Below are 12,328 nucleotides of genomic sequence, written 5' to 3'. Positions count from 1 at the left end.
AGATTGCAGACATCCAGCACCCCTGGAGATGAGGTCTGCTGGGGATCCCCCATTACCTTGCATTACCCTACTTGCCATGGGGCTGGGGTCATCTTTACTGGTACATTTTGTTCCTCACTCTTTTTAAAAGATTTATTTATTTATGTAGTTGTGCAGAGAAAGATCTTCCATCCTCTGATTCACTCCCCAAATGGCCACAACAGGTAGGGCTGGGCCAGGCTGAAGCTAGGAGCTTCTTCCAGGTCTCCCACAATGGATGCTGGGCCATCTTCCATTGCTTTCCCAGGTGCATTAGCAGGGAGCTGGATTAGAAGTAAAGCAGCTGGGACAGGAACCAGCACCCATATGGAATGCTGATGTCACAGGCAGCAGCTGAACTTGCTATTCTACAATTCTGGCCACTGTTCCTCTCTTCATGCTGTCATCCTAGGTCTCTCTGTGCAGAAGAAAATGAATGCTGGGCACCTCTATTCAGCCTTCTTGGAGAGCTTGTATCATTTTTCAGGTGTTTAAGAATGTTATCTTAGGGGCTGGCATTGTGGTGCAGCAGGTTAAGCCACTGTTTGTATCCCATATCAGTGCTGGTTTGAATCCTGACTTCTCCATATCTGATCCATCTTCCTGGTGATGTGCCTGGAAGGCAGCAGAAGAGGCCCAAATACTTGGGCTTCTACTATCCACATGGGAGAGTAGAAAAGAGTTCCTTCAGCGTGGCTAGCTTGCTGTAGGCATTTGGAATGTGAACCAATAGATGAACGATTCTCTCAGATAGCAAAATGGAACAAAAATAATGGAGAACATGAGTGATAAACTGTTCAAGTCTACATTTTACTTAGAAATACATAAGCACTATGACAATGGCATTGCAAACACCTTGTTAATCCTATATAGTTGGAAATAACTACATGGCATGTTTGTGTCAAAGTGTTGAAAAAATGAAATACCAGTGTTTGAGACAATAAAATATATCTGTAGCAACCTGACTGAACTCATTACAAAAAAATAAAAAAAAAAAACACCTGGATTTCACAAGGAACTAAATACTAAATAATCTAAACATTATTAAACAGGAAGCTGGTTTGTAGTGATACCACTGGGATTAAGAAAAAGGGTCACCTAAGTTGTATATTCAAAAAAGGAAAAATTGATAGGCAAAATGTTAAATTTTTAAGCAACAAGTTAAATGAGTAGGGGAATAAACATAGAAACACAATAATGTAACAAAATTTTTCAGCTGAGAATAATTTGATTTGGGTGAGGGTGTTTCCAATTTCTGATCTCTCAAAAATAAAATGAGTTGTCTTATGAAGATACTCTTTTTAAAAAGAACCTAATCAGATAATTTCTTCATCAAGATCCACAACTTGATCATATCCACAAAGTCTCTTGTCACATAAGGTTGTTTATTCACAGGCTCCTGGTAGTGAGGATATAGGCACCCTTTGGGAAACATTCAGCCCACCACAAATGGTATACATGCATATTAATAATGTAACATGCATTGTTAAAGAAGTTGTTAGGAATGATAGACATGATACTGAGGATTCTCAGAGTTGAAGTAGCTCCTGCAATATGAGAATTCAGGAATCCATCATGTAGTAAAATGACAAGAGAAGGCCAGGCAGAATGTATGTCAAAGATATGGTGAAGACAAACCATGCAAGATTGCTGCTTTTGTAATTCATAGTACTTTCACATAATTGCTGTGATGGAGTATATATAAGGTAAGTGGAAGATAAGGAAAACCTAGAGTAAAGGGCTTGGAATAAGAGACCTTCAGTCTCATCTGAATTTCATGGTTGTTTTCGCTTGGTCATTAGCCTTTCGCGTGGTGGTTCAGGGTCCTCTTACCTTTTTTTTTTTTTAATTCTCTTTTCTCACTGCTGACCAAGTATAGGCGGTTATAGATCAGTTTATTTTACTGTTCATACTCAATACATTCTTAAGCTACTTGATTAAACCGTGTACTTACAAAAACACTTAAATTCTTTCATGAAAACTTTTGATAAACAAGGGAGAATGTGAGTGTAGGGGTTAGTGATGGTTTTTGAAATAAAAAATAACCAGCGGCTACATCAAGTTTAAGATTTATTTATTTATTTGAAATTCAGAGTTACAGAGAGAGGTCTTCCATCTGCTGGTTCATTCCCCAATTGGCCGCAACGGCCGGAGCTGCGCCGATTCGAAGCCAGGAGTTTCTTCGGGTCTCCGATGCAGGTGCAGGGGCCCAAGGATTTGGTCCATCTTCTGCTTTCCCAGGCCATAGCAGAGAGCAGGATTGGAAGTGGAGCAGCTGGACTAAAACCGGCGCCCATATGGGATGCCGGCGCATCAGGCCAGGGCGTTAACCCGCTGCACCACAGCGCCGGCACCAGCCACTGTTTATTTCTTCTCTCTTCTTGCTCTTAATCATCTGTGGTCGCTGTGTACTAGCCTTCTATAGAGAACTAGCACTGGCCCTACCCAAAAGCCCTAATCCCAGCATTGCTGAAAGAATATAAGTTGGGTTGCTCTATCACTGTAGTCTCCTGTGACTAGTAGCCTATGCTGACATAGCTGTATCAATAAATCCTCTTGCTGGAGAACCACTTCACAGCTTTTCCCTATTAAATACAGGCCAATTTGCTCTTTACTAAACTCAGCATTTTATTCTTCTCTTGTCTGCTCTAAAACTTATAAAATCAATTCAGTATTTATCAAATACTGTGCATATTTTGTATTTTCTGCAGTTGATGCAATTTTAGTCTGCTTAACAGCATTGTTTTAATTTGCAGTTTAATTTTTTTTACTTGAGAGACATTGCATGAACTACCATCCAGCTAGTTTGCTCCTCAAATGCTCATAGTAACCCTGCTAAAATCAGGAGCCAAGAACTCAACCCCGGTTTTCCACATGAGTGGTAGGAACCCAACCTCTTCAGCCATTATCTGCTGACTCTAAGGTGTGCATCAGCATGATGCCAGAACTGGGAACAGAGCAAGGACACAAACACAGGCATTCCAATAGGAATGCAAGTGTCCCAATCTGCTAGCTAAGCCAAATACCCACCTCTAGGTCTTTTTTTGGCATTTTAAACTCTAATAGCATTTCCTTAAAAAAAAAAAAAAAACTAGAAGTATTCCTGTAGATGGAATCAAATTATGAGTATCCATTTGATGATTTTATATTAAAATGAATTCCTTTAGGCAGTTTTGCAATTATTGACATATATTGCCGCAGTTAAAATAATTAACCAATACACTGAGTAAATAATTTGTAAACAAGTCTCTATTTGAGTCCTAGCATTGTGATTTTTCTAGAACAAGTTACTCAAGAAGTCTGTTCTTTCATCATTTAATAAAGACAATGGATTGCTGAGATTATTGTAATTATTACAAGTTAGCATTTGTAAACCTCATGTTTAAAACATGATCTAGAACAACAATTTTATAAGGATATAAACTAGTTATTAACATTTGGGAAACAGTACGCATAGGGGTTAAGAACATAAACTCTAGATCCAAATTTCAGCTCCATACCTTACTACTAAACTGACCTTTGGCAAATTGAATGTCCTGTGCATCACTCATCTTGGTCTTAAAATATGCAATAGAAGTTTTAAAACATTTCTTTTGGGATTGTTATAAGGAGTCAATCAGCATTATTAATTTGTTGATTATTTTTGACACTTTTCAGGTGAGCCTTGGAAGCAACCAGTACCTTTTCTCTGTCGTAGTAGATCCTAAAGAAATGCCCTGTTTCTGTTTGCGCCATGATGTTGATGCCCTACTCTGGCAGCCGCACTCGAGTAGACAAGATGATATGTGGGAGCACATCGCAACATTCAATGCTTTAGGTATAAAAGCAGTCTCTTTGACCACATTTTCTAATATATAAAGCACTGGTCTTTAAGTTTTTTTTTTTTTAATTCAAGCTGCCTTAATTGCATTTGAGTTGATTTGTTTTATAATTTGGTTGCCTGCACTATGCTTGATGAACGTTAGTACTATTGGTTTTTAAGACTAACTGGTTTTTGTACTTGTGCAAAGTCAACACAGACTAAAAAGTGGGTATCTAACCACTTGAGTCATTCTGATCAGTTACTGCTTATTCTAATTCTATAAGCTATACAATGTTAGAATCTGACCAAGGGGCTTGACAATAAACTACATGGAATTTTTTTCAGGTTTCTTATGCATAATCATCAAAAACATCATAGAATTGCTTTAAGGTAATTCACATTAGGAGGCATCTTTCATGCATCTTAAGTGCAAAAGAGCCATTAAAATGAAAACACTTATGCAAAGTGGTAATAAACAGATTTGGTAGGATAAAGTGGAAGACACCTGTATTAAAGCTAGGGCTTGAAAAATTTTAAACTACATAATTGTAAACATATGTAATCATTGATTATAAGTCAAAATGTATTGTGGGAAACATTGTTTATATGAATTAGCTGCAATTACTGCTTTTTTGAAAGGTTATTTTAAACTGGCACCAGGAATTAGTCATTTATTTTGATGACTATATATGTGTATGCCTAATTGTAGAGATTTGTCAATTACAGCTAATAATGTAGGTTGTTAAAATGGTTAACTCAGAATCCAAATGGATTTGTATGACCTAATATACAAAGTCTGACCCAACAAACAAAGTGATTAATTTAACCACTTAATATCTAGCCTTCCTCCTATAATTTTTATTCTCTATTGTCTGTCTTCAGTAAAAGTTCTAGTGTATAATTTTTAAATGCCTAGTTGCTCCGTTTGTATCCCCAAACTCCTTATTACAGAGAAATTCAGTGCTTCTACATAACACTTGATACATACTTTTGAAATATTATATACATTAGTCCTGCTAAGGTTTAGACTGGAGAGCAAATTCTAAACTACTCAAATAATTGCCTATGTCCTATTCACTTTTCCCTCTTCAAACTTAGCACAAAGAAATCAGTATTTTTTTTAAGCTCAGTAGTTCCTTTCCTCGTTGTTTGATGAGATCTCAGTTTCCATTGGTTTCATTTTTTTCCTCACGTTTTATAATATTTAGTAAAATGTCCCAATCTGAAAATCCTAATATAAATGTTCTTTTAATCTGCAAACATACCTTGTAAGCATGTATATGAATTAATGCGAGAGTAATATATTTTTCAGATTAATTAGTTTCCAGGGATATTCTCATTAAATTACATTCTTGACTTTTCTTTTGAGTTGCAGTGAACTCAAACTTCTACTTCTGAGAGCTATAAAACATGAAATCTTGTTACATCATGATTACTGATGTATAAAAATATTCAACATTATAGCAATGAGGAGAATGCATTGTGAATTTTAGTGCCTTTAGAGATACATTATGAAGAAACTTCTGGAATAACTTTATGATAGTATCCTAGAAGGACTTTCCAGTTGATAAAAGAAAAAAATATTCTATGATGCCAAACTTATGATTCATGAACCTAAATATTAAAGATATTTTGGCATGTGGTTGCCGTTTTCTGTTTTAGATTTTTAGTGTTATTTGTGGAAAACAAATGGAATCATGTTGTACTTTTATTGAAAAGATGACACATACTTGTCTTGCTCCTTAGGAATTAAATTTCTAATTTTTTTTTACCAGTTAAAGAAATTAATTATGAATAATCATTAATGGTTCAGAATTCAGCCATTGTTGAGCATTTATGGTATATATCTTAGATATCTTAATTTGTAATAGAAATTACAATGTTAAATGCTAAATCATATTTTTTCCTTCTGATTAATATACAATTTTGTTTGTCTCCTTCTTGGCAGGCTATGTACAAGCATCAAAAAGAGACAAAAAATTTTTTGCCTGTGCTCCAAATTACTCCTATGCAGCCCTGTGTGAGTGCCTCCGTCGCGTATTCATCTATCGTCAGCCTACCCCCATGTCCACTGTACTTTACAACAGAAAGGAAGGCAGGAAAGTAGGGCAGGTTGCTAAGCAGCAAGTAGCAAGCCTAGAAACCAATGATCCTATTTTAGGCTTTCAAGCAACAAATGAGAGATTATTTGTTCTCACTACCAAAAACCTCTTTTTAATAAAAGTAAATACAGAGAATTAATTATTCCAACATGTTGGCTTCTCTGCACCAGAAAAGTATTCAGTGGTAGCTAGAGGCTGGGCGATTATTCTGTAACCTGTTAAGTTTTAATGATGAAAAATATCTTGTATGAATTTTTAATTTTTTAAAGGATACTAGAAATGTATTCAAGAAATTATGATTCTGTAAGAGCTATGGAATGAAGCTGCAGATTTAGAGAACATTTTCTTCTGTAAAAAATATATAGGGATAGTGTCAATGAGTATAATTATTTTTAAGAAACAAGATAAAATCTCATTGTTTATATGAAAGATATACAACTCCATGTTTAAAAATAAAAATACTTCTCATGTACTCTTTGTTCATTGATTAGTTGGTACACTGTATACCTTTAGAATATAGGATAACAGTTAAAATTTTGAGTCTTGTTACACTGAATAGCTGAATCTCTGTAGGAATGCAAGATACATGGCTTCTTCCCATGCATAATAGAGGAAACTTTCCAAAAGAGTGTGCTTCATAACAGGAGCTTATCAGCTTTATCAGGTGTACTCTATCACATTTGTTAATGTCCCATTGGACGAAGCTAGTCACCTGGCCAAGTCTAGAGGAGACTCCACAAGCAGACAGACAGCAGGAGGTCTAACATACTGGGGGAGTCACTGATGTGACAGTGTACTACAAAAGGGCCAAGATATACTTTGTGCTTGAACTTCTCATTTTTCTGACTGGTTTAACAGAAACAGTCTTGTTTATACATTAAATCTGTTTTACCATAAATTCTAGTTTGTCATACTGTAGTTTGCATTTGCTAGCAGTCTTTAAAAATTTTATGCCATTTTTAGGTGTCTATCATATTATCCTCTAATTATATTTTATATTGTAATGATGGAGTTGACCATAATTTCATAAGCATAAAACAAAGATAAACAATAGAAAATATCTGTTCCTAACGTAATTTTGTTTAGCCTTTGTTTGAATTAAATATTAATGAATAAAAGAAAAACAGGTTTTTGAGACACAGGAGGAAAAAGATAGAGATTATATTCTGACATAGGGTTTAGAACATGAATGTAATTTCCTGAAGGGAACTATTGGTATGCTGGATAAAATGTTGGGAATGGTCCTGAGAACTGGTACTGATAATTAGTCATAGTAGTACTCTGTTAGGAGTAGGAAGGAGATAGCTTAAATATATGTTGAAAGTCTAAATTTTCTCAAATTTTTCCCCAAAGGTAGTAAGTACCTTCTTTTGGGAATATAAGAAAAAAATATACTAATGTGCTTAATTAGCCATGTGATTATGCATATATCCCAATTTTTGAAGCAATTAATATTCTTTGATTTGATTTTTTACAAAATTATTATTGGATTGAAAACTAGATAACTCATCCTAAGTATTATTGCATGTTGACCTATGTTAAGAGATTATTAGATCTAGAGTGGCACTTAAAAGCTATATTTTCTTGAAGTGCTTCAAGCATTCCATAAACGTGTAACTCAGCTTAAACAGTGTTCTACACTTTTTAAAATAAATAACATTTATTTGAATAAGACATATACCACATATACCACCAAAGCTATCCATGTTCTTTCTTGTGTCTTTTATCATAAAGTATAAATGGGTATTTACAAAGTATCATAGTAAAAAGTTTTACAATGAATAGTTAATCTGCAAAACAAAGTATCAACACATTTAAGCTTCAATTATATACTGAAGTATGATTTTTTTCAGTATTAAGCATAATGCATTGCTATGAATAAAGAGACATTATACATTCCAGTGACTTTTCAGGTAAAATTTCTCTTTGGAAGGGAAAAGGAGGTGGAGGTAGCATAGGTAGAGTAGTGTTCTACTGGTAGAAAAAAGTATGACCACAAATAGAACTGTGGTGACTACATACATGAGGCAAGCATAAGAATTGCCAGTGGGAAGATCCAGTAAAAGGATCAGAGAGTTTCAGGAAATTAAGAATGTTAATAATATACAACTACCCCATCTCCACACAGAAAGAAACAAAAATACAGGTTAAGTCATGAGTGCACAGAAATTTTTTTTAATGATCTACAAAGAAAAGAACAAATGGTGTGTTTACATATAGCAAGGAATATAGAGAGAAACTATGATTGCACCTATCGTTAATAACTGCTGTAAGCTTTGAAAATATTATTTGAGAGGTAGAAACAGCTCTCATCTACTAGTTCACCAAATGCCCACATTCTGGGTCTGGGCTGTGGCCAAAGCTGAGAGCCAGAAGCTCAGGCCAGGTGGCTAGAACTCAATTACTTGAGCTATCACCACTACCTCCTAAAGTCTGCATTAGTAGGAAGCCAGAATCAGGATCTAGAGCCAGGCATCAAACTCAGGTACTCCAATTTGAGACACAGGCATCTTAACCAGCGTCTTAAATGTAAGCATTTCTTATTAAACAAGTAATACTAGTAGAGCTAATAAAAATTAGCCCTAATGATGCAGTTATAGGAGTAATCAACCAAAAGGAATGTTTCTAAAATTGGTAAGAATAAATGTACCAAAACCAGCCAAGGTAAAAGGTACCATGCCATGTAACAAGGTATATCATTAAACTGTAATTTAAAGATGTAGTATCACCATGTCCGTAAAAAAAAAAAATCCATATTCAATTGTTAATTATTAGAAGAAAATATTTATATTCTCAAGATCAAGCAGTCTTCCTAAATTCTAGAAACCAAAAAATTTAATGGAAAAGATTAGTGAATTTGAGCTCCACGACAGGATACATTTTTTATGACCTATTTAACATTGGTAAAAAATAAGCAACAGACTAAGAGGTATGATACATGTATATTAGATGATTAAATTCTAGAATATAAAAACTAGCATTTAATAAAAAGTAGCTAAGTTACCCAGCGGAAAAGTAGGTAAAAGATAAATAGTTCACGGAAAAGGAACTAAAGATGGCCAGTAAAGCTACAGTAGTAAAGACAATGTGGTATTGGCATTAAGATCTTTAAATAGATCTATAGAATACAATAGAGAATACAGATATAGACTCAAATATATGCTTATTTGATTTAGACAAAGATGTATGTTGAATGCATTAGACAAAAATATCAAGGCAATTCAAAGGATAGATTATCATCTTTTCAACAGATAGTGCTGGCATCCCATATGAGCTCTAGTTCATGTCCCAGCTACCCCACTAAGATCCGACTCTGTGCTATTATACTTGGGAAAACCGCAGAAAATGGCTCAGGTACTTGGGCCTCTGCCACCAACGTGGGAGACCAAGAGGAAGCTCCTGGCTTCAGCCTATCTTCACCTTGGCCATTGCGGCCATTTGGGAATTAAGCCAGCAGGTGGAAGATCTCACTGTCTGTCCCTCTCTCTAGCTCTTTCAAATAGATAAGCAAGCCTTAAAAAAAAAAAATGGATATCCATTTTTACCTTTTTTAAAGGGGCCTGTAAATGTGACCTAAAAGGATAGGTTAAGCACTGCTTGTAATGCTGGCATCCCATATCAGTTCTGGTTCAAGTCCTGGCTATTCCAGTTCCAATTCATCATCCTGCCAGCACACCTGGGAAGGCAGTGGATGGTGGCCCAAGTACTTGGACCTCTGCCACCTGTGTGGGATACTCAATTGGAATTCCTGGCTTTTTCCTGGACCACACCTGGCTGTTGCTGTTTGGGAAGCACATGCGATTTCCTTGCTAACTTTCTTCCATATAAGTCTTAGAAAGGCAGAATATTTGTAGAAGTGATAAAGGATCTTTCCATGGAAAGATTATCATGGACTATCCAGTAGGTCCTAAATCCACTTACACTGTCATTATACAAGAAGCAAAGGAAGATTATAAATGCAGAGGAAAACCATGTGTGAAGACAACCAGAAACTGGACTGATGAGGCCACAAGCCAATTTGTGAAATCTTGCTGGTCACCACCAGAAGCTAAGAGGAGGCGAAGAAAATACTCCCCTCTCCCTCCCCCAGATCATCTGGAGGGAGAAGGTCCCTGTTGAAAGGAGTCTGAGCAGGAATGGTCAAAAGGTAGAGAAAACAAAGGGGCCCCTCCAGCCTGAACCCTAAAGCAAGTGTGATAAGAGTCAAAGAATTTCACTGATTAGTCAGGAGAAAGGCAGGCCCTGACACCAAGGTCACACAGAAGGCCAGGAGATTGGAGTTGTAACAGTGACCAGCCCTAGGGCGTGTGGTAAAGACAAGCAGTTCCCCGTGATGGGCCCCAAGGTACAATTTTTTTCTGTTCTCTGAAAGTAAGGACCAAATTGGAGGAATGGGAGATAAGGCAGGGTGAGCTCACCACATAAGAAATACTTTTCTAAAAGGACCTCATACAAACATTCCAACAGGCTAAAACCCCCAGATCACTTCCTGTCAACAGCTTTTGCCTTCGGAAGAAGCCACTCCCAGCTGCTTTCCCCAGGAGATTTCCATCTGCTTTTTCATCTGCCTCCCACTTTGTGGTGGATAGAACAAATTCCTGGGGTTCAAGTCAGTCATAGCACTATGATGCCCTAATTTTAGTCTTTTGGCCTCAGAACTCAGAATGCCTAATTTTTCATCATTTGTTATAGCAACTGGATGAAACTAACACAATCTTCTATCATAATTCACTTAAAATAGATCATAGACCTGAAACTATGAAACTTCCCACAGATAACAAAGGAAAATATTTGTAACTCTGATAAGCATTATCAAAATTAATTGTATATTCTTGGAAAGACAAGCCACAGACCTGGGAAATACATTTGGAAAATAATCTCTGGTAAAGGGGTAATATCCAGAAGATACAAAGAACCCTCACGGGGCCGGCATTGTGGCTTAGCAGATAAATCTGCCACCTGGTTGCCGGCATCTCATATGGGCACTGATTCTAGTCCTGGCTGCTCCAGAAAGCAGTGGAAGATGGACCAAGTGCTTGAGCCCCTGCACCCCTCTGGGAGACCCGGAAGAAGCTCCTGGCTCTGGCCTGGCCCAGCCCCGGCAGTTGCATGGCAGCTATTTGGGGAGTAAACCAGCAGATGGAAGACCTGCTAACTCTGCCTTTCAAATAAATAAAGAATCTTCAAAACTATATTAAAATAATTGAATTAATAGGCCGGCGCCGTGGCTCAATAGGCTAATCCTCCGCCTTGCAGTGCCAGCACACTGGGTTCTAGTCCCGGTTGCCCTTCTTCCAGGCCAGCTCTCTGCTATGGCCCGGGAGTGCAGTGGAGGATGGCCCAAGTGCTTAGGCCCTGCACCCGCATGGGAGACCAGGAGAAGCACCCTGGCTTTGGATCAGCACGATGCGCCTGCCGCAGCGCGCTGGCCGCGGTGGCCATTGGAGGGTGAACCAACAGCAAAAGGAAGACCTTTCTCTCTGTCTCTCTCACTGTCCACTCTGCTTGTCAAAAAAAAAAAAAGAAGTGAGTTGGTAATTTTCAACTACTTGAAATACATTTTTGATAAGGAATATTGTGGTAGAGAAATTAAGATAAGCTTGTTCATACAATTCTATGACATGAACCCTAAAGTGGTGACTAATGATTCATGATACTCACACTAAAAGGTCTCAAATGGAATATTTTTTTTCTGTAAAATTGTGTGGTGGTGTTGGGATAAAAGCATTGTTTTTTATATATCTTATTTTCTGCAGATTATATAGATATATGTACACCATATTTTATGTAAAACTGTGTTAGTCTATAGGAAATGATTCAAAGCAACCAGCATTTTTGTTTTTGATAACATGTACAGTCTATGGCAACCACAAAGAACATTAAATTTCTAGTTCGGGAATGGAGTCTCAAAAATGACACTTTTTTCTTAATGACACTGTTTAACTCTCAGTCCAGAAATAAATCCATGTAATGATTTCAACACTCCCCTCCCCCACCCTGCCAAGATACATGTGCCACTTACCAAGTGGTTTTATCCTTAAACTCTGATTTGTAAAATTTTTTCTGAAGATGTTGTAGTTTAAAGTTAACATACCCATTTATTTTGGGATGACCATGTATGCATTTTCAGTAAAGATTATTAAGACCAATGATGAGAACAACCTTTCACAGTCTGGTTGAAAATCACTACAGTGGACCTAGGAGAAATACCATAAATTCTACATAAGGATGTGAGGTCTGTCAGGGCTTTGGGGTGGGGGAAACATTACTGAGGATGTCCTCTTACTAGCATTTCTTATCATGTGGAACATGTAATGTTCTTTCTCTTTCTCTTCCTCCTTCCTTCCCTCTTGCTTTCTCCCTGGCAGCCACTACATTGGTGAGCTTCCTCTGTTAACCCAAACAC

General features: G+C 37.0%; 1 protein-coding gene across 1 annotated transcript in view; it reads left to right on the top strand.

Moving 5' to 3' along the window:
• Nucleotides 1–6,391, top strand: part of NUDCD1 (NudC domain containing 1) — a 90,195-nt gene extending 83,804 nt beyond the window's left edge. The window contains exons 9-10 of the mRNA XM_002710736.5: nucleotides 3,676–3,835; nucleotides 5,769–6,391. Of these exons, the coding sequence (XP_002710782.1) occupies nucleotides 3,676–3,835; nucleotides 5,769–6,061 (453 nt within the window). The 3' untranslated portion in view covers nucleotides 6,062–6,391. The remainder of the gene's footprint in view (nucleotides 1–3,675; nucleotides 3,836–5,768) is intronic.
• The last annotated feature ends 5,937 nt before the right edge of the window (nucleotides 6,392–12,328 follow it).

This window comes from Oryctolagus cuniculus, chromosome 6, assembly GCF_964237555.1.
Source record: "Oryctolagus cuniculus chromosome 6, mOryCun1.1, whole genome shotgun sequence".
Classification (NCBI taxonomy): Eukaryota; Metazoa; Chordata; class Mammalia; order Lagomorpha; family Leporidae; genus Oryctolagus; species Oryctolagus cuniculus.
Note: the sequence above shows the minus strand (reverse complement) of the source record. Positions and strands in the feature narration are given on the sequence as shown.